The 21,998-nt window shown below is 53.6% G+C and overlaps 1 protein-coding gene across 1 annotated transcript; it reads right to left on the bottom strand.

Moving 5' to 3' along the window:
• Window positions 1–828: 828 nt before the first annotated feature.
• LOC123929181 (myosin-3) lies at window positions 829–20,669 on the bottom strand. Its single transcript, XM_045984549.1, has 39 exons — window positions 20,466–20,669; window positions 19,315–19,458; window positions 18,572–18,728; window positions 18,090–18,117; window positions 17,203–17,311; window positions 16,504–16,596; window positions 15,448–15,511; window positions 15,272–15,370; window positions 14,443–14,546; window positions 14,219–14,357; window positions 13,680–13,798; window positions 13,447–13,596; window positions 12,554–12,724; window positions 12,146–12,452; window positions 11,962–12,032; window positions 11,255–11,342; window positions 11,049–11,166; window positions 10,523–10,646; window positions 10,297–10,433; window positions 9,953–10,208; window positions 9,526–9,768; window positions 9,261–9,437; window positions 9,004–9,149; window positions 8,833–8,923; window positions 8,010–8,399; window positions 7,781–7,907; window positions 6,634–6,752; window positions 6,329–6,525; window positions 5,771–5,954; window positions 4,969–5,134; window positions 4,614–4,738; window positions 3,726–4,034; window positions 3,393–3,596; window positions 3,192–3,317; window positions 2,166–2,336; window positions 1,968–2,072; window positions 1,715–1,810; window positions 1,481–1,618; window positions 829–946 (listed from the first exon to the last, which is right to left on the bottom strand). Exons 1-39 carry the CDS (start codon window positions 20,667–20,669, stop codon window positions 920–922), a joined length of 5,823 nt encoding a protein of 1,940 aa, XP_045840505.1. The 3' UTR covers window positions 829–919.
• Window positions 20,670–21,998: the final 1,329 nt, after the last annotated feature.

Below are 21,998 nucleotides of genomic sequence, written 5' to 3'. Positions count from 1 at the left end.
AGAAGGGAACCTGGCAACTATTTCTGGGAAGTTTAGTTATGACAAGAAATGGGTGATTTCAGTTAGAAAACGCTCTTTCCAGTAGAAGATCAGCCAGAGGGTTACTGTGACTTCCTACCATTTTTCCTTTCTTAAGGTAAAGACAGGTTTACCCTGAGTAAAGGGTGAGATTTCCTGTTACATGGCTTCGATAGAGCTCTTGGAGGGACCCCATGCCACCCCCTTCCTTCGTGTGTTCTTAATAGTTACCCCAGCCCTTGCGTGGAGGGCGGCCCGACAAAGCCTTGCTGGACTCCAGGGGTCCTTCCTGATGGACTGTGGAGGAGGGGAGTCTGTCCCTTGCGCTATAACCCTGTTCAGCTTGACATGGGGTTTTCCCAACATCACATCACACTGAGGCAACTCTTCTGACAAGCCCCCGGCCAAAGCAATATTTTTCCTTTATGATCTAACCTCAACAGTCAGTTAAGCGTTCATCTCTTGCTTTCAGCTCAGGTCATGATCTCAGGGTTGTGAGATCGAGCCCCGTGTTGGTCTCCGCACTAAATGTGGAGCCTGCTTAAGATTCTCTCTCTCCCTTTCCTTCTGCTCCTCCCTGCTTGCTCTAAGAAAAAAAAATCTTTAAAAATAAATAAAGAAAATAAAAGCAATCTCTCCTTGTCCGCAACTACACACACAAGGGGAATTTATCAAGCAATCAGCCGACAGAGATTTCAACATGAGGCACAAAAATCACCAAGCAGTGAACCATTTCCATGCAGGGAAGAGGAAACAAATACAGGAAAACAGCCTCGAGTTGAAAACGAAAGAAAGTTTAATGCGTATGAAGAAGGAGTCATGTGGAAATTCACGATAATGGCCAGGAGCCAAGAAAATATACATTCTGCATATTTCCTGTCCTGTTCCAGAAGACGAGCACTCACTCTTCACTCTCATGGACCACCATCTGGAAAGAAAGTGGGCGTTTTAGTTCCCTGAGATGGCAGAGACCCATTTCTTCCTGTCCCCTCTCCCTGCAGGAATCGGGGAGTTGCTCACTTGAGTTTTTCAGTAGGACGCAGGGTGTTTTTTGGGCCTTGGGAGAACACGCGATTGCATACATGGGGGAAGTCGCCCCAGAGCCTGAGAAACCGGCTCCCAGAGAGCAGGCCCCATCCTGGGGGACGTCCTCCCTCCGGTTATCGACCCCCACGTCCAGGGACTGAAGAGTCGTGCCAGCAGAAGGGGTCTGAAAGCTCTCAGCCAGAAAACCCTCCTTCCTTTTCTGGATCGTGTTTGCTTTATTGCAACTTGGGTTCTGGTGGGGCTCAAATCCCTTCCTTTCCTGAGCCTGACATTGACCAAGCCCTAAAGTACGGGGTTCTCCAGGTTTTCCCAGCTCAAAGGTGTCTGCACCGCTGTGGGCCCTTCCCCGCTGGCCCCCGAGCACAGCCACGGCATGCACCTGCTGTTCTCTCTAGTGCGGGCCGGAGCCACCTACCCTGCTGGAGGTGAAGTCGCGGGTCTTCGCGCGAAGCTTACTGACTTGGGATTCCGCGATATCGGCGCGTTCTTCTGCTTCCTCGAGCTCATGCTGAGCTTTACGGAATTTGGTGAGGTGAGCATTGGCCTGCTCGTCCTAAAACCAAAGAGCCCGGGCAGGTAAGGTGAGCGCGCACCCGTCTCAGAGCTCCCGGTGCAGGACAGGCCAGAAACCACACGGTGTCTGACTTACAGCCTCCTCAGCCTGCCTCTTGTAGGACTTGACTTTCACTTGGAGCTTGTCCACCAGGTCCTGTAAGCGCAGCACGTTCTTCCTGTCCTCTTCGCTCTAAAGAAAAGAACACAGCCTGTAGCTAGAGGAGGGGAAGAGCTGCACGAGGTCTGGCCCCTTTTCTGGGGGCAACAGGTTTCTCTCCTGGAGAGAGAACCCAGGGCGGTGTTTGCCGTTCGCAGGGAAGGTGCCTGTTGGGCTTTCCTTCGCTCACCTGGTAAGTTAACTCCTTGACCCGCCGCTCATACTTCCTCAGGCCCTTGACGGACTCCGTGTTCTTCTTCTGCTCCCCTTCCAGTTCAAACTCCAGCTCCCGGATCTGGGGAAACAGTTGGGAAGTTGGGCTGGGGCTGGAGAAGGCGCGGCTGAGGCCGGAGGCCCGGCCTGTGCGGGGAGCTCATCCCGCCAGTACCCGCGTCTCCAGTTTCTGGATCTGCTTCTTCCCGCCCTTCAGGGCCAGCTGCTCAGCCTCGTCCAGACGGTGCTGCAGGTCCTTCACCGTCTGCTCCATGTTCTTCTTCATGCGCTCCAGGTGGGCGCTGGTGTCCTGCTCCTTCTTCAGCTCCTCGGCCATCATGGCCGCCTGTGAGCACAGACAGAGATCAGGTCCGAGCGGGGCCAGCGCCCAGAGGGCCAGAGCCCTGCTAGAGAAGGACGGCAGGCGAGGCAGTGACCCAGCCCCCCCTTCCACAATGGAGCACGCGAAGAGCTACGCCCCGTACACAGCAGAACCTGGGAAATGCAATGCCCAGGGACTGGACGGGGGATGGTTTCTTCCTTTTCTGAACTGGCCTCTTTGGGACCTTATCCTCCCCGCCCCCCACAAACGCCCCAGGGAATTCTGTACTTCGCTGTCACCAGTATGTTTTCAGAGGAACCTGAGACCCGGAGCAGACCGGCTGGTACCCCGCAGGGCAGCTTTGTGGATAGGAGTTAAGGGAAGGCCGGGAAGGCACGGGGTGGGGGTGGGGGTGGGGGATGGGGGGGCACTGGGGCGCGCGGACTCCCCAGAGCGGAAGAGCTGCAGCGGTCCCCACCAGGCGGCAGGTGGCGCTGTGGGAGCCGTGGCCGGCGGGGACCGCGCTCAGGGCGGGGCCGCAGGTGCAGGTGGGAGGGAGGGAAGCCCGCTTCAACCAGGTGACAGCGGGTGAGACATGACACCTAAGGGTCTCGTGCTCATGGTTGCAGTAAGTCAGATGTTGAAGGGAAGAAGGGCGTGCCTCTCTGTGGGCCCTAGAAACGGACTGTAATCCTTATGCTCCATTACTGACCACACTGGCCGGTTCAAGGTGCCGAGGGCCGTGCTGATTGGGACGCAGGGGGCGAGGACTGCACCCCGTCTCTCCCCCACCCGGGGGAGGCCCGGGCCCGTCCGGTGGGAAATCGGGGTCGGGAGACGGAGGGCCTCGCCGCGCAGCGCGGGAGGGGAGAGCCTTACATCGGTGATGGCCTTCTTTGCCTTCTCTTCGGCGTTCCTCGCGTCCCTGCTGGCGTCCTCCACCTCGCTCTGGAGCTGCGTCAGGTCCGTCTCCAGCTTCTTCTTGGTGTGGATGAGGCTGGTGTTCTAGAGCGGGGGCAGCACGGTCACCGTGTGCGCGCGGGGCCGGGGGCGCCCTCCCCGCGACCGGCGCGCCCTCACCTGGGTGTGCAGCAGCTGCACCCTCTCGTTGGCGTCCAGGAGCTCCTGTTCTGCAATTTTCCTGCTCCTCTCCGTCTGCTCCAGCGACGCCCGCAGCTCCTCGATCTCGGCCTGCAGCAGGTTGGCTCTGCGCTCCACCATGGCCAGCTGCTCCTTCAGGTCCTCCTGGCCCCGCAGGGCGTCATCCAGGTGCAGCTGGGTGTCCTAGCCAGACAACCAAGGACAAGTCGGTCGGTCGGCTTGGCGACGGGAGGGCCTCGAGTCCCGCCTGTGAGCGTCTGCCCGGGCAGGGGGGGAGGGGCTCCCAGGCTCCCACCAAGGGGCGTCGCCGACCTTCAGCTGCCCCTGCACGCTCCGGAGGTGCCTGAGGGTCTCCGCGGCCTGGCGGTTGGCGTGGCTCAGCTGGATCTCGATCTCATTCAGGTCGCCCTCCATCTTCTTCTTGATCCTGATGGCCTCGTTCCGGCTCCGCACCTCGGCGTCCAGGGCGCTCTGCATGGTCTCTACCGTCCGCTGGTAGTTCCTCTTCAGCTGCTCGATCTCTTCGTCCTTCTCTGCGATCTTTCTGTCGATTTCTGACTTCACCTGGGTCAGTTCAAGCTGGATCCGGAGGATCTTGGCCTCTTCGTGCTCAAGGGCGGCCTGCGGAGCACAAACGCAGACCAGAAATGGTGCGATGAAGGGACAGGGTCTGCTACACCACCCCCGGCTCCCCTCACCCCGTGAGAAAGCTTCAGTGAGAGATTCATAACCGTGACTCTACAATATTCAAGACGATCTTCCAAAAAAAAAAAAAAAAAAAAAATCCCTAACGTACCTTCAGGGCAGAAATAACGTCTCTTGCATTGCTGTTTGTATTTTCTTATACTTTCGAACAGTAATCATATTTAAACCCTTCTACTTCTCAGGAGCATAAAGCACCTTACAGGGACTTTAAATTCATCTAAGGTTTTGTAAAAATTCATTTTTAGACCGATTTTAATGTAATGATTTTTCTCAGTAAGTCCAAGATAATCCACAGGTATCATTTCTTGCCATTTGATAGGAAGGGAGCCGGCCTCCGGATTGTGGCTTGACAGAAACGGGGAGGCAGGAAGGAAGCCAGCTAGCACCCCTCCCTGCCCCCGCGGGGGCCTTCCCCCAGGTGACTGAAGCTCCACCTGGGGGGGGGGGGGCTGTTTCCAAACCCCTCCCGCCGCTGCCTGTTCACATTCTGCTCACCTCTGCTTCCTCAAGAGCCAGCTGGATATCTGCCTTTTCCAGCTCAATCTGCTTTCTTGATTTCTCCAATTCATGGATGGTTTTACCATTCTCAGCGATTTGTTCCGTGAGATCCGCAATTTCCTCTGCAAACACAGAAGTCTGGATTGCATTCGAATGCCTCTGCCCAGGTTTCCAGGCACGGCAAACACCTCCTTGAACGCTTGGTCACTAGTTCCCCGTCCTTCTAAGGTGGCTGCTTCCTAGAGATAAGACTGGGTCAAGACAGAGGCGCGCGGGGATCTGCATCTCGAAGCCAGTCCCCCCCCCCCCCCCACTGCCAAGGGGGGACATCAGGCTGTGTCAAACCGCTTACGCTCCAAGTTCTTATTTTCCCGTTTCACAGTTTCGAGTTGATCTAAGGCTTCCTCGTAGGCATTTTTCAGCTTGAAGAGCTCCGTGCTCAAGGAGCGGGACTCCTTCAGAGACGCCTCCAGCTCTGCCTGGCTCTCCTCACACTTGGTTTTCCACTCGGCCAGTACCTGCAACACGGACACGGCAGGTGTGCCCTTGATTGGCTCTGCTCCGAGCTCCCAACTAGGCATAAGTGTTAAGGGAAATACTCCCAGAACCGGGACTCCCCTTGGCGGCGTCTCTTGCCTGGCGCCTTGGTCTTGATTTGAGGAGCCCAGATTTCCTTCCATAAGTTTACTCGAGATCCGTAACCTATCGCAACAGTCGTCATCTCTCAGAAACACCTGTATCCTCTCAGAAGGTAGTCTCTGGGCCCAGCTGCCCTTTTCTTAATATGAGAATGGCCCAGCATTTCTAAATATTTCCTAAAACTTTGGTTCAAGTCATCTTAATGTCATAGTAAAAGGGAGGCTTTCAGAGAACCTCCCAGTGGGACCCGAGCTAGACCCCCACACGTCAGCCCCCCAGACAGGCCAGCAGAGCAGGGAACCGAAACATGCCAGCAATTGGTTTGTCTCTGCTGACAGCTTGAAAGGTTCGCACGCCCGTCTCATTTCACACACAAGGAGACAACAGCCCAGTGAAGCTTAGGACCTGCCCAAGGCCACGCGGCTGGTGGGGGCAGGGGCAGGACTGGGACCCAGCGTCCTCCTTCCGTGACTACCCGGGAGCCCCCTTCAGCCCACGTGGAGCTGACCCCACACCTTGTCAAAGTTTCTCTGCTTCTTGTCCAGAGCGGCGGCCAGAGAGTTCGCTCTCTCAACATCAACCATCAGGTCCTCGACCTCCCCTTGCAGCCTCTGCTTGGTCTTCTCCAAGGAGGCACACTTAGCATTCACCGCCTCGACCTGTTCCTCCGAATCTTGAAGGCGCTGAGCAAGTTTTTTCCTTGAAGCATATGAAAACAGAAGCAGGCACTATTCAAATCTCAATTGAACAGCACTGTTGATCAATTTGGAATCACTCCTCTGTGTGACTCAAGCAGTCATTTGCTTTCTCAAGCCCAGGGGAACCTCCTGTGTGCTCGAAACCAGGGATCAATAACTGGCCTTGTCTCTAACCAAGATCAAAGCTGTTTGTCTTAATGAAGTGTAATGGCCAGGTCCCTCTCGCGCGTGCACAGCGCTGCATTAAGACACAGGTGAGGAGGGAAACACCTCGTAACGGAACAAAGCCATTCCCGAGGAGTCGAACACCTGTGCCCTCTATCATCTCATCGTCTGAGCTCTCTTGTTCTTCTACAGGCAAATGGACTTGCGTACTTGGCCTCCTCCAGCTCCTCCGTGCGCTGGATGGCGTCCGTCTCGTATTTGGTCCTCCACTGGGCCACCTCGCTGTTGGCCTTGGACAGCGCCCTCTGCAGCTCGGCCTTGCCCTCCTGCTCCTCCTCATACTGTTCCCGCAGCAGGTCGCAGTCGTGGCGGGAGGACTGCAGGGCGTGGGCCAGGGCGTTCTTGGCCTGCGGGAGTCAAGAAAGAGGAAATTCTCCAGTGGTTGAATAACATTGCCCTGTTTTCCTGGAGTCATTGAAGGCTAGACCAAGAAAGCGGTCCGTCAAATGACTTACCTTGCTTTCTTCCTCTAACTGCCTCTTGAGCTCTTCTATTTGCTGGGTAAACGCTTGCTTGCTCCTGGAAAGCTGGGACACTATGCTTTCCTTTTCCTCCAGCTGACGACTCAGCTCACCTAAGTCCAGAAGGAAATATTTTCATGTTATTCATGCACTCATCCATTCATTGAGTTCCTACTGTGTGTAAGGCACCGTGCTAAGATCCGGGGAGAGAGTAAATGACAAGGGAGAAGGGAGAAACCAAAGACACAGCCCATAAGGTATTGTTCTAAACTACTAGAAGCCTAGAGTGACTTTTGTCGGTAAAACCCACTGAGAACGCTTGTAAATTTAAACGTTACCTCCTAAAAATGCCCATCGGACCTACTAGTGGCTGGTGTGTCCAGATGTTTGTGGATTTGTTATTAGAGAAATAGTGCCTTCCTTAGGACTTTATCGCTCGTAATTTGAAGTTGGACTCTTGGGTAAATGTGGTGGGTTCAGGTTTATAGGCTTACGCAGAAGTAAGAGGAAAAAGGGGAAGGGAGAGACTCCAGAGGTAAAGCCCCAAGATGACTATAGAAGAGGCAAGCAAACCATCTTTCTTCGCTATCTTGGTCGTGACTGCCAGCAAAGGACCGATTAATTCACTGGGATGATGGGCAGGAGGATCAGGGCTGGGCGGGGCCTCGTTTTCTAGGTGAAAGCCCGAAATAACGTTCCCCTATGTTTCTCCTACACACCAGGAGCCTACACGCACCAGCTGTGTTTCTTTACCTAGTGTCTAAAACACGTGATTGCAGACCATGAATCGGAATTCGTGTGCATCAGGAAATAGAAGAGCCTTGGGAATTCGTTTCTAGTATCATTTCTGCCATTTCGATTCTTCTCGATACAGGGTATTATGCATGTTGAAAGAGCTTGAAGTAAGTGATATTCTGACTCCCCTCTTGTTCCAATCTGCTTTTCTTGCTCGTGTTTTTACTGAACTCTCAATGTTCCCTCCTTCATGATATCTTGTATGACTCTTTTTTGAGTCATTCTGATTGCTTCTCTCCGCAAATATGCTTTCCTAGGGATTCTCCCCTACACGGAGCTGCCCTTTGGTGTTGACCAGTGGCCGACCTGCCCCAGAGGCGACCACCCCTCCCATCTCATCGCTCACCAGCCTCTGTCTGCAGACGGGACTTCTGTGTGGCCAGCTCGCTCATGCTCCTCTGAATTTCCTCATTCTTGCCCCTGGCCTCGCTCAACTGATCCTCCAGAGTTCGGCATATTTTCTCCAGATTAGCCTAAAGGATTGAGAACGGGGAGAACATGAAGGCCCTATTCAGTATGGAACGACCCAAAGGTGTCTCTCCTCAAAAGCACTGGGCCCCATCCTGCCCGAGCACCTTGGATTTTGACACGCTCTCCACGTTGCTGGCGAGGTCATCGATCTCCAGCTTGAACTCGCTCTTCTCCTTCTCCAGCTTCTGCTTCACCCTCTGCAGGTTGTCTATCTGCTCCCCGAGCTCGGCCACGCTGTCCGCGTGCTTCTTCCTCAGGGTGGCCAGCATAGCTTCGTGCTGCAGCGTGGCCTCCTCCAGGTCCCTGCGCATCTTCTGGAACTCGGCCTCGCGCTTCTTGTTCAGCTCGATCTGCGTGGAAGTGACCCCACCGGCTTCCTCCAGGCGCTCGCTGATCTCCTCCAGTTCCCGGGAGAGGTCAGAGCGCTGTTTCTCTGTCTTTGCGCGGGTCGCCCGCTCCGCCTCAATCTCCTCTTCCAGTTCCTCGATCCGAGCCTGTAGAGGTAGGCCATTCACCCACGGGCAGTAGGTCCCCAGAGTGAGTCACTCTGAACATCAAATACAGGCTAGTTTCCATTCTCTTTAAACAAACCAATGGTTGGGCTTCTCCCAGGGTAATAGGACTGTTGTTAATTTCCTTTACTAGGAGTTTTTCCTGCCCCAACGTGGTCATTATTCCTGCAGTGACTAACCTAGGACACTGTCCTTTTAACTAAATGTTGACCTCCTACCCAATACCTTCATTATATATTTTATCTTAAGTTATGGAAAAAATGTTCATTACTGCTATGTCAGCCTAGCAGAAAGGAAACTGATGAGGCAGGCAGGCCCGTGGTCCTGCCCACTGGCTCTAAAGGGCTTATAGCAGACCGCACCCAGCCCACATGCTTGACCTTCACACGACAGGAAAATCTGGGACATCTCCTACCTGTAGCTCTTTGATCTTCTTCTGAAACTGGAGGCCCAGCGTCTGCTCATCTTCCATTTTGCTTTGCAGCTGACTGTATTCAAAATCCTTCCTGGGAAGGAAATTGCAGAATGTGTGAAGACAGAGTAGCCAGAGACTCAGAAGACTGAGATCAATGGCTTTAGGACCTACTTCTTGAGCCTTTCATCCAGCTGCTGCTTGTCATTCTCCAGATCTAATATGGACTCTTGGGCAAGCTTCAAATCTCCCTCAAGCTTCCTTTTGTTCCTTTCCAGATCAACACGGAGCTTCTTTTCTTGCTCTAGGGAACTTTCAAGCTGAAAAGGGCACCATATCCTTTTTGAGAACAAATGCTTTGCAAGGGAGGATCCCTGGGGGGCTCTTCCCACCCTGAAGTTCTAGGACTCCCATTAGTATTATTTACTTACATCATCAACTTGCTGTTCCAGTTTGCTCTTGATTTTGCTCAGAGAATTGACTTTGTCTTCTTCAGCTTGGAGGTCATCCAGCGCTTGCTGGTGGGCCTCTTGGAGGGCCTTCTTCTCCCTGGTCAGCTTTGCAATGGTTTCATCCAACCCCGCGAGTTCCTCAGTAAGGTTTTTAACCTAAGAAAAGGCCACAAGCAAATTATAAGAAGAAATAGTCTGGTTCGCAGTAACTACCTGACATCAAAGAGACCCACAGAGAGAGTACCTTGTTCTCTGTAGCATGCTTCTCCTTTTCAACCTTGGCCAGGGTCAGCTCAAGGTCGTCAATGTCTTTCTTGAGCTCTGAACACTCATCCTCCAGTTTCCTCTTCTTGGCCGTCAGCTCGGCGTTGATCTCCTCTTCATCCTCTGCTCTCTCAGTCACCTCCTTGATTTTGGCCTCCAGCTGGAATTTGGCTTTGATCAGCTGGTCACACCTCTCCTCTGCATCCAACAAGTTCTCACTTTCCTTTAAAAAAAGGGGGGGGTCACGATTTCCTTTAATGAGATAAGGTTTGTGACATTCCAGTACCTTGGTATAAATGAAATCCTTTAGGAAGCATCCCAACTGCAAAGCAAAAATCCCCACCCCAAATCCAGTCTTTGTAAATAATAAAATCCGTAAGCAAATGTAAACCATCCCAAACACGTACGGCTTGCACTTGGAGCTGCAGGTCATTTTTCTCTTGTACTAGAGTCACCAGTTTTTCCTCCAGTTCCTTCCTTTTGGCCTCTGACTTGGCGAGCTCGTCTTTGGTTTTCTGAAACTCTTCCTTCATGGTGGCCATCTCCTTCTCGGTCTCCGCACTCTTGAGGAGCGGCTTGATCTTGAAGAACAGTTTCATCCAGGGCCAGTGCTTGACGTTCATGAAGGCCCGGATGTTGTACTGGATGCAGAAGATGGACTCCCTGAAAACAAAATATGTGTTATTTCCAGGAGGAACCCTCCCACTCTGACCCCCAAAGAGTTCCTGTTTGAACAGAGGCCCTGCTTGACCTTCTCTGCACCATCTTCTGGAATTCCACACGCATGAGGAACCCTCTGCACACCGCTTGTGTCCGAGTGATCAGTTTGGCCAGGCGGTCGTCTCGCATTTCCTCCAGGGTTCCCAGCAAGCCAGCCTTGAAGAATACCTTCCAGGGGAGAAGGATGTTATGAGTCCATGATAAAGAAGTCCAGAAGGGACCACAGGCCAGCATCTGTCAGAATGGAGAGGCATTACCTTGGTGTGTCCAAATTTGTACTGAGTGTGGTCTATGTCAATGGAGGCCAACAGCTTCTCGCAGGCTTTCTTGCTGTCAATGAACTGTCCCTCAGGGATAGCACTCGCATTCAGCACTCGGTATCTGCCGTTGCAGACACAGAAACAGTCACAGACCATTAGCAAAGATGTGGACCTTGGAGACCAGCTAATTCAGGCCTCTCTTCCATCTAACAGGCAAGAAAGCCAAGGTCCAGAGAGGGAAAGAAACTTGCCCATCCTCACACTGCTAGGTGGTGGCCTGGAATCTACGTCTCCTGACAACTCGAGCAGGTCTTTTCCTGCCGTGTCATATGCCAGACACGCTCTTGAGAAAACATGGAAGGAAGAAGATGTATACCTTGGTTGGGAGGTAGGTCAATCATTTGACACGAAAGTTTACAACTGCTCTGGTGAAGTGGACCTTTTCATGTTGGTATTTCTCCCTCTCAAATTCCGGCATCTACGCGCCGCAGCAAGAAGCACACAGAACGTTTGGATTACACACCTTTGTTTAAAATCCCCATAGAGTATCCTGTTTGGGAACCCCTTCCTGCAGATGCGGATGCCCTCCAGGACACCGTTGCACCGCAGCTGGTGCAGGACAAGGCTATGTTCCATGGCCCCTGAGAAGAGAAGCGAGAGACATCGGCTTCACGTGGGATTTGGTGGAAACTGAGCACTCTTTACCCCAAGCGTCAGCAGGCGTCTTACCTGGGGTTTTGGTCTCATTGGGAATTATACAGCGCACAAAGTGAGGGTGAGTCGTTCTTAAATTTGACATCAGCTTATTTAGGTTTTCCTAAAAGATGAAATTTGACAGTCTACTGTAGGCTTTTAAAAGACAGAGGTGTACCGTGATGAAAAATAAGATCTGTATTTTCAACACACTATGAATTCTAAAGAATGAAATTGTTTAACTCTTTCTTTTAGTAGTCCAATGACTAGAGGTACAGGCACATAACTGATCTAGTGGTCTTTTGCCTCATGGTGAGCCAGAGACTAACCACGTATAAAATGCTTTCCGAAGCAAGCTCGAGAAATGTGTCTGGCTCCACTGGGAGCTTGAGATGATCCCATCTCAAGATGATCCGTGTCCCTCAGGAAAGGGGAAAACGTTGTGCCAAGGGCTCATCCCCTAGGCTGGCCAACCCAGCTACCTGCTGTACAAAATAACTGAATTCCGGACCAACATTTGTTAAACCTCATTTACATATTAATATACTTACTAGGAGGTTACTAGATATAATATTATATATTCATATATGTATATTTTATCATACTGCTATTCAGCTTCACTGAATAACAACAGATTAAGACCACATTCCTATTTTTGAATAAGCCAAGGTCAGAACCTCTACATTGTTCGTGTTGAGCTCACTTAAACCAATCACAAGCAAATAAACCTGTATCTTTCTTACCCTAAAAAGGGCAGAGACAGTCTGGAAAGAAGAACCCTTCTTCTTGGCGACTTTCTTCTTTCCGCTGTCAGCTGAAAGACAAAGATGGCCTGTGCCGTTACCAGATCTCCAGGGGTTTTTTTGGGCCTGTGAACTGAGTGGCATGAGAAAGCACAGGTAGGAGGCAGTCTGTGGAGTCTCTTACCGTCTGCTGTTGCGAAGGTGGCATAGAGGTGCGCCAGGAGCCTGTTGGAGGACTTCTGGTACAGCCCCACCACGGTCTCGTTCAGCGGGTCCTTGTTCTTCTCCAGCCAGCCCGAGACACTGTAGTCCACGGTGCCCGCATAGTGGATCAGCGAGAAGTGCGCTTCGGCCCTGCCCTTGACCACCTTGGGCTTCTGGAAGTTGCTGGACTTGCCCAGGTGCTGGTCATACAGCTTGTTCTTGAAGGAGGTGTCTGTGGCCTTGGGGAACATGCACTCCTCTTCCAGGATGGAGAAGATTCCCATGGGCTGGATTAAAGCAAAATAAAATGTGTTTAGGGTAAATATGAGCTGTAAGATGAGCCAGGGAGTTTACGAGAAGACGTTACTGAGTGGACAGTTCAGGAGACCTTCTCGATGAGCTCGATGCAGGCAGCCAGGTCCATCCCGAAGTCGATGAAGGTCCACTCGATGCCCTCCTTCTTGTACTCCTCCTGCTCCAGCACGAACATGTGGTGGTTGAAGAACTGTTGCAGCTTCTCATTGGTGAAGTTGATGCACAGCTGCTCCAGGCTGTTGTACTGATACCAACACAGAGGGTTCACGTGCAAAGTCAGACTTCCTGCAGAATCCAAGACCGATCAACCTGCCTCCTCTTTGCCTCAGGCTCTGCCAGCTCATTTACTCCTTCAGCTACAGTCACCTTCTTCAAAGTCTAGCCCCGATCACATCTCTTCCTTGGAAACTTCTCTGAATTTCCAGCTAGAAGGTTCTTCTTTGTCTCCTGAGTCCCCGTGTTTGGGATCTCTCCTGTGCAACAACCACGGTCTCCCTTATTTTATAGTTACTCTTCCCTGTACCATATGTACCTTCTGCTTTCCTCTAGGAACTACAAACTCATCTTTCGTTCGCCAGCGTGCCTCATGTCTGGTAGACACAAAATATATGCTCTCAAAAGCGGCTAGATGCTTCTAACCCAGAACCAGCAGGATATTTAAGTCAAGGTCACGTGGTTGGCTTCTCAAATTCCCCATATGCCTGCCTCTTCCCATGTCAATGATTGCATTTGAGTTCTTTCTTTTATCCACTTAACGGTGTCCTTTATAAAATTCCACTTGTCCCCAGTCTCTGGCTCTCTTGAAATCACACAACCCCCCTCCCCACAAGGTGTTTCTCTACCTGATCTGCCCTACAGTTTCCTACACGATGTGATGCTCTGACATGTGCTCACCTTGACATCTTCCTATGGGGTCATGCGGACCATCCCTCCCCACATGAAAACACGAAGCTAAGGAACCCAGACCTCAAAGATCTCGAAGCCGGCGATGTCCAGAACACCGATAAAGTGTTGTCTCGGCAGCTTTGTATCTAGTTGTTGGTTGATGCGAGTGACCATCCACAAGAACAGCTTTTCATAAACGGATTTGGAAAGGGCATTCACAGCGTGGTGAACCTGTTGGGGGAAAGATCACTGGGGTCGGAAGGCAGCGGCCATCGGAAGCCTGCGTCTCGCACAGCCCCGAAGCAGCCGCTCACCTGATCTACGGTTTGACCTTTGGTAACATACTCGTTCCCGACTTTCACCCTGGGGAAGCACAAAGCTTTCAGGAGGTCTGACGAGTTCAGGCCCATCAGATAGGCCGTTTTGTCCGCCACTGCCAAGAAAAGGAAGACGCTCACAAAAGGGCACCTCTGATACCCGGCAAAGTAGAAGACCCACTTTGAAACATCTGCATGATATTCAAAGCTTCTCGAAGCTTGTCTCGGCTGTTTTTACATCCCTTTTCTTTAAACTGCTTGTATGTGCCCAGTGGAAGCTAAGTCGGTCTGAGAATATGGTAGGATTCATGGGAAGGCAGGACTGGGTTCCAGAGAGCCCTGGTCCCATCTCACTGCCCCCGAAACAGGCCCATTCCAGTGATTCAGCAAATGAGGGTGGTAACGCTAAGTGTCAGAGCCCCGGAGAGGTTCACCTCTCCACGTGGAAGGAGGATTCATTGCTTTCAAAAGACGCACCCAGTGATCTCCACTGACCAGCCAGCTCTGGCAAATGGCCTGTTGTGGTCATCTCGTACCTTCGGTGCCGTCGGGCTCGGCCTGCTCCTCACGCTGCTTCTGCTTGAACTTCATGTTCCCGTAATGCATCACGGCGCCCGTGAGCTTGTAGAGCCCAGACTTCTCCTCTGGGGTGAAGCCCAGGATGTCAATGGCGCTCTGCCCGTCAAAGGACAGCACGTTAGTCGGCTGACCCTGGTGATGGAGGAGGAGCACCCCGAAGCTTCCTCTCGGTTCTACTTACGTCCGTAGCCAACAGCTCCTCCGCATCGTCGATGCTGGCCACCAGGATTTCACCCTGGCTGATGAACGGGTAGTCGTAAGGGTTGGTTGTAATCAGCAGCAGCTCTGAAATGAGAAATTTTAAATAGAGACGTCACACAGATACAAAGGAAACATCCACCCAGTGCATCTGAGCTCCTAGATTCTGGGCTGAGACTTTCACCGGGGGAGCCCAAATTGAATTTAGGGTCTGAAATTGCTTTCCTGCAGCCTGTCGCTGCGCTGAGGATTAAGAGCCCCCGAGAGAACATCTAGATTGCCTTGCTTTGCGCGTAAATGGTGCATCTCAGTGTAGGCCGGGGAGATTTACTACTTGAAGTTGGCGGAGCGTGGGTCAGGAGAGGAGCCCACACAGAGGGAAGCACAGGTGCTTCGGTGTCGTCGCAGCCTTTTCCAAACCTGTGGAAGGGCTGCAGCCCGTGTCCAGGCGTTGGGACCAGAGGGTGGAGCAAGCACTGCAAAGAGCAAAGCCCACAGAGGCCTGTCTTGGTGCAGGACGAAGGGCTGTTGGTCTGGGGAGAAGCTGCTTCCTATGTCCGGACACTAGGGGGCGCCGAAGGACAACCAAACGCTCAGCTCCAGCCCGTTTTCAGGAGCCCTTGTGCAATTCAGCTGCGGTTTAATCTCCTTCCTGCCCAGGGGATTCAGTTCCTTTCAAATTGGCACATGGCTGTCAAAAATGGCCCCGTCCCACTTCTAACACAAACATCCTCCGCTGGCGGCCAAGTCACCTATGTGTAGGCAGGTGCAGCTCTCCCTGGTGCGGTGACTTCAGGGCCCACGTGCCTCACCTATGAGCTCCGGCTTCTTGTTGGAAAGGATCTGGTAGAAGATGTGGTAGCTCCTCTCAGCCTTCAGCTGGAAGGTCACTCTCGATTTTTCCAGCAGATCTATGGGCAAAACACGGCACTGTTTGCCAGACCGCCCTACCCACCCTGGGACGCCCTGTACCCTGTAGTCCGCTTACAAGTTTCAATATCTGCAGAGGCCAGCTTCCCAGTGGTCCCGAAGTGGATTCGGATGAACTTGCCCTGTGGGGGGAGGGGACAGCAGGTGTCTACGTGGCTCCAAGTATCCCTGCTAGTCTCCTGGGCGGCATGAACAGGAGCTTTCTTCCCCTACTTAAAATTGTATCTTCCTTCTTCTCCCTTCTCTGCCCACTTTGATGGGTCCCCTTTCTTCCATGCCCTTTGCCCCAGTGCTCCCCTGGTCCCCATCCCACTATAAAGTAACAGAGTGACTTTTTTCTTTCTTTTTTTTTTTTTTTCAGAGTGACTTTTTTCAAGATGCAAATCAAACCGTATCGCTTCCTGGCTTACAGAATCGCTCAGGCGCTTCCTGAATAAAATCCCCCCTCCCTTCTCATGGCCTCCACGCTCCTACGTGACCAAATCTCTGTCCACCTCTTCCCCCACCTCGTGGGACCCACCTCTTGCCCACCTTGCTGCTGCCGCGCGAACTCTCCACGGGTCCCTTGACTACACCCGGCCCTTCCCCACTTCTGAGAGTGGGTGCTTTCTTTTTTTTTTTTTTAATTTAATTTCATTTATTATTTATTTGACAGAGAGAGAGAGAGAGATCACAAGTAGGCAGAGAGGCAGACAGAGAGACGGGAGGAAGCAGGCTCCCTGCTAAGCAGAGTCCGATGTGGGACTCGATCCCAGGACCCTGAGATCATGACCTGAGCCGAAGGCAGAGGCTTAACCCACTGAGCCACCCAGGCGCCCCAAGTGTGTGCTTTCTCTTCCCTTTATCCCTCCTCATCCTGCAGGCCCTGGGGTTCGCAGGCCGGCCCCCCAGATGCCTTTTCTGCCAACCCTGTCTGAAGGAGACCTTGCCCCCAGTTACTCCCTGTTGATTGGAGCTTTTTATGAAACTGTCTCGCGGCTGTGCTGCATTCTGTCACTGGCTACCCCCACCCCCGTGCACCCCTCCCCCCTGAGCCTGTAGCCTCCGTGAGGACAGGAAACTGGCCTGTCCTGAAGGCCCCTCGAAACCCCAGCCGAACTGAACTCAGACTCACAAAGCGGGAGGAGTTGTCGTTCCTCACGGTCTTGGCATTCCCGAAGGCCTCCAGCAACGGGTTGGCACTGATGATCTGGTCTTCCAGTGTCCCCTAAGGCAAGCCGTCAGGGGAGGAAGCAGCCACAAATGACACTGGGAAATGCCCCCAGCTCTGCCCACCTACCCGCCCTTGCTGCCTGGCAGCCCGTGGCAGAGCCTGTCCCCGTCGCCCTGGCTTTCCAGGACAAGTCTCAACCAAACCCTCCACATGGCTCAGTGGAAACGCTTCAGCGGTGTTGTAACATTCGTGTGCACTTGAGCGTCTCGATGTAAAATTCCCTTAATGCTTCAGTGCCTTGCTTCTCTCTAGGGAGTCTGGCTGTCTGCGTTCATCTCGTTCATTTCGTAGGGGTTGTAACCTATCTGTTTTGAAAAGCAGGTATTGCTACAATTCTCTTAAGTCACAAGTCTCTTAAGTCGGTGCATGTGATTCTGCGTAAAAGAACAAGTTCTGAGCTGCTCCCCAAATGACCCTCCTTAGTTAAGCCTCAGAGCCTTGCTTTTTAGGGAACCGCAGGATCTGGACGATCAACCACACGCCCCGTTTGCATAACCGGAGCTCCTGGGACTTCAGATCCCAGCCTGCCCTCGCTCCTCGCTATGAGGTTAACACAAAGGTCAGAGGTGGAAACTTGGCAAGCCTTTCCCTTCCCTGTACCTTCATCTTGGAGTCCTTCTTCTTGGCGAGGTCCCCAGTCGCTGCAATTGTTGCAAAGTACTGGATGACCCGTTTGGTGTTCACAGTCTTCCCTGCCCCGGATTCTCCGCTATTTGAGAGAATATAAGAGAGAGGGAGAGAGAAACATGTCCTGTTAGTAGAAACAGCCTCCCCAAGGTGTCCCACAGAGGCCTGGACATACCCCAAGCGACAGCAGACCCACACCTGCCAGACAAACATGAGAAACTACTCAGAGAGGCAGAGGCCCAAGGGAAGGGTCATCAGAGCCGAGCTCCCCCGGCAGTGGGTGATTCCAATTTTCGAGACCTTACATATTTCCTTCTGGGTGTACGTCCCCACCTCTGTCCTGTCATCACAGACTCTGCTCTAAGTACTTTCCTCTTTTTTTAAAAAAAAATATTTTATTTATTTGACAGAGAGAAATCACAACTAGGTAGAGAGGCAGGCAGAGAGAGAGGAGGAAGCAGGGTCCCCGCGGAGCAGAGAGCCCGCTGTGGGGCTCGATCCCAGGACCCTGGATCATGACCAGAGCGGAAGGCAGAGGCTTTAACCCACTGAGCCACCCAGGCGCCCCCCTCTTTTCTTTTTTAAAAAGAGAGTATGCAAGGGGAGAAGGAGCAGAGGGAGAGGGAGAGAGAATGTAGGAAGACGCCCCACGGAGTGCGGACCCTGAGTGGGGCTCGACCCCACGACTCTGAGATCATGACCTGAGCCAAAACCAAGAGTCGGACGCCTCCCCGAGCGAACCACCGGGCGCCCCTGCTCCAAGTCTGTCTAATGAACAGCATAGAGCAAACAGTGCCTTTGCCTCCTGCCCTGGAGACAGAGCCACAGCTACGGAGCTGCCCTGGGTCTTGGATACTTACGTGATCAGAATGGACTGGTTCTCACGATCTGCCAAAGACAAAATGAAACAGTTGACAGCGATATGAGGAGCTTCCCCAGGCCTCCGCCCCTTGTCAAGCAGTCATGGTTGGCTACGCCAGGCCTCCTCCCCGTAGCATTTTGTGGGCATCTGGGGGCAGCCCAAAGAGCCTCCTTCTTGACGGCGACACTCAGAGCGGAAGCCTCTGCCTCAAACCAGCCAGTGGCTCTTCATCCCGCCGGGTGGAACCGTGTGAAACCGTGGGTCTTCATCTTCACCCCGCCCCCCCATGTCAGTTTCATGTGGTTTAACCAATGCTTACGTTCAATCCAAACTTCCTAGCAGGGCCTGAAAAGCCCTAAAAGATCTGGCCTCTTGCAGCCTCTTGAACTACCCCCTCGTCTCCTCCCTTCTTCGGAGGGCCCAGGCCAGCCAGCAGCCCCAGCGCGGCCCCTCCAAGGTAGGTCCTTCCTGGACACTCACCGGTCAGCATGAACTGGTAGGCGTTGTCGGAGATGGAGAAGATGTGGGGTGGGGCCTCCTGGCGCTTCTTGCCTCGGTAGCCTTCCACCACCTCGGGGTTGTACACCGGCAGCCACTTGTAGGGGTTCACGGTGACGCAGAAGAGGCCCGAGTAGGTCTGTGGGAGTGGAAAACGTGTGTGTGCACGTGCGTGCGTAAAACCCTTTGACTCTTATTCTTTTTTTTTAAAGATTTTATTTATTTATTTGACAGATAGAGATCACAAGTAGGGAGAGAGGCAGGCAGAGAGAGAGAGAGAGGAGGAAGCAGGCTCCCTGCCAAGCAGAGAGCCCGATGCGGGGCTCGATCCCAGGACCCTGGGATCATGACCTGAGCTGAAGGCAGAGGCTTAAACCACTGAGCCACCCAGGCGCCCCTTGACTCTTATTCTGTCTTGATGCTGAACTTGTAAAGGAGGGGTGGATTTCTCTTTAGAGATGAGGCACAGAAATGCAGAGGGGACCAGTCGGCCCTCCTGCCACTAGCAAGTGACCCTGCCCAGGCCCGAACCTCGGCTGGCTGTCCTGCTCCCTCCCCACTCCCGGCTGCCAGCCTCTCTTCTTCCTATGCCCCCTCCCTCCCTCATTCCCTGCCTTTCCCCTCCCCCTCCTTCTTTTTCTCCCAGCTCCCCTCTCATGGGCCAGCTCCGTCACACCCCCGTCACCCCCACAGCACTGACCGCCCCAGGGCCCCTGGGCACTGACGTAGATCATCCAGGACGTGTAACGGTCCTTGAGGTTGTACAGCACGGCCGGCTCATTCAAGTGCGTCAGCATGGCCATGTCCTCGATCCGGTCGAACTTGGGGGGGTTCATCGCATACACGTCCTCTGGTTTGACCACCAGGGTCTGAGTGGGAAGACGGACAGTGACCCACCTCGTGTCGTCTGTGTGTCTTGCCCCCACCCCTCCCCCCGTTTTCATTTTCTTGTCTGTCTTCCACGAGAAGCCTGAATCCCAAGGGGCAGACCCTGGGGAAAAGGGCCTCGGACAGCAGGAGAAACAGGGCCAGGGGGAGACTCACGGGAACACCGAGAGTGTGTGATTATCTCTGTCGCTCAGGGATTTTGTCGCTTACTGTCTACGGCGCTTCCATCTCTGGGCAAGGTGGATGGGAAACCTCTCTTTTCCTGCCTTCAGGTAGGAGTAATTTAAACCACCCCGAGCAACCAGCACCCCCTTGTGATGGGTCTGGACCGTCTGCTTCCCACCGTCCCTGCTGCTTTGCAAACCCCCTGGCAGCCCAGACATTTGACGGGTACGGAGAGCCCCTCCAGGAACCTCGGCGGCGGGATGGCCTTGAAGGGTGACTCTACCGGCCCACTTTCTTCACACGAAACCCAGTGACATTGTGTTCTTTTTATTCTGCTCTTAATATTTTTTTAGCTTTTCTCAGAACATTTCCAGAATCTTGATTCCAGAAACTAGTGAAGTCCAGGATTTCATCACCATGTTCTTGGCCAGAATGTATGGGCGACGCTGCTCATGGCCTTCATGAAACAGGGAGGCTGCCGTTTCACACGGAGCCTGTGGTCCGCTAGGATCCCTGACTCGTTTTCCCTTCTTCCTCAGCTAGACAGCTACTGCTAGAAAATGCAGGGGAACCCAGGCTACCAAAGGAGAGTGTTTTACCGAAGGAGGTCTTCTCGCTGTTGGCCTTCCAGCCCCACACCCTTACCATCCCCCTAAAGCAACGTGAGCATTGGCAAAGCCTCCTTCCTAAACTTGAATTGCTTTGAGTGGCGACGGCTGAGTTGTTGGAGGCGGGTGGTGAGGGTGGCCGGTGCTCAGACTCCGCGACCCTGCGGAGCCCACAGCGGGCCCGGCGGTCGGCAGAGGGCGTGCGCGAGGCTTACCCGGTTGTCTTCGGTTTCCACCGTGACCTTCCCATCCTGGCTACTCTTGATTCTCCCCTTGGCGTATTCCTCCTTTGAGTCGACCACAAAGCAGTAGGTCTTGGCGTCGAAGGGCTGGTTCTGAGCCTCGATCCTCTCCTTTTCCGACTTCCGGAGGAAAGGAGCGGCGATGCCGAACACTTCCATTTCAGTGTCGCTACTCATGGTGCCGCTGGGGGGAACGGGGGACAGGTGAGCCCCGCCGCCGCCACCCCGCTCCAGCCCCGCGTGCCCGCCTGCTCTGCCTGCCCGGGGCAGCCCCATGAGCGGGGGCCCAGGAGCCCAGCCGCCCTCCATCTCACAGGACCGGAGAGCTACAAAAACCACGTGTGCGTGTATTTGCCCCGGGGCTTCTCCGTGCAAATGGCACAGAGCACAGGTGATCCAAGGTTCGGATCCAATGGTGAAGGGCCCGCAGGGGTGAGGGCAGCTCCCAGGACCTCACCCTCCTGGTCTGTAAAACCCAGCAGCTGCCGAGGAAAGCTTTACAAGTAAACACCCTCAAACGTAACCAGTCTTCACACGGTGTGCTAAGTGGCAGATAGCTAAGGACCTTCGGGGCCATTCTGATTCAAGGTGGTGCCTCCTCCCACAAGGAGACCAGCTTTGGCTCAGACTAGAAGCAGCATCAGAAGCCAGCATCCCTCGGCAAAGTTCCTCTCCCACCTAAGGTGTGCTTGTCTGAGGTCGCTTCGACGCCACGCCCTCAAGGCCACTGGGAGGAACAGGGAACCTAGGATTACCCCGGGGGCTTCCAACAGCCCAGGGACCTGATCTGCTTTCTCACCTGATCCGTCACACCCACGCGAAGGCAGCACAAAACAGCAGCCGTGAGAATCAGACCTGCAACAAATATGCAAAAGACAGAGTCAGGACCGGGGGCAGTGTCTGGTTCAGCTTTGCAACAGCTCTGGATGGGATAAGGACATAAGGACCAAGGCTGGTGGTTTAAGAAGAGCCTTGCCCCAGAGGCAAGCTGGAGGGGCAGATGGGACATGACCCACGGTAAGCCACTAAGGCAGGAAAAACCTCAGGTGTCCCCAAATCTGGCTCCGACTGGCAGTGGTTCCCATGTAGAATCAAGCAGTAAGGTCTGATCTCTGATAAGAAGTTTGTGGTTCCAGCGAGGGCCAGGTCTAATCTTCAGCGGACAGAGAGGTCTCTGACAGTGGCTTATGGCTGCACAGCCAGCATGGTCTTGATGGGACGGGGCACCGGACAGGCACACAGCCCAGGATGGCCAGGAAAGAGCAAGGGAAGGCACGGAGTCCCCGGCCCCCTGCACGGATCAGAGCCACCAAGGGAGAACAGAGGGCCATGGTGGACAAGCCTCGGTCCATGGTGTGCACAGACAGATCCTACCCAAGAGGCACCCAAAGACAAGGTCACCGGGAGCGTGGGGAGGCAGCAGGAGGGCCTACAGGACCCCTGCTTGGGTGGGATGCTGGAGGCAGAGGGGGTGGCCATTTGGGCTGGAGAGATCCAGCCCCACAT

This window comes from Meles meles, chromosome 18 (assembly GCF_922984935.1).
Source record: "Meles meles chromosome 18, mMelMel3.1 paternal haplotype, whole genome shotgun sequence".
NCBI classification, from domain to species: Eukaryota; Metazoa; Chordata; class Mammalia; order Carnivora; family Mustelidae; genus Meles; species Meles meles.
This window is presented reverse-complemented; position numbering and strand designations above follow the sequence as displayed.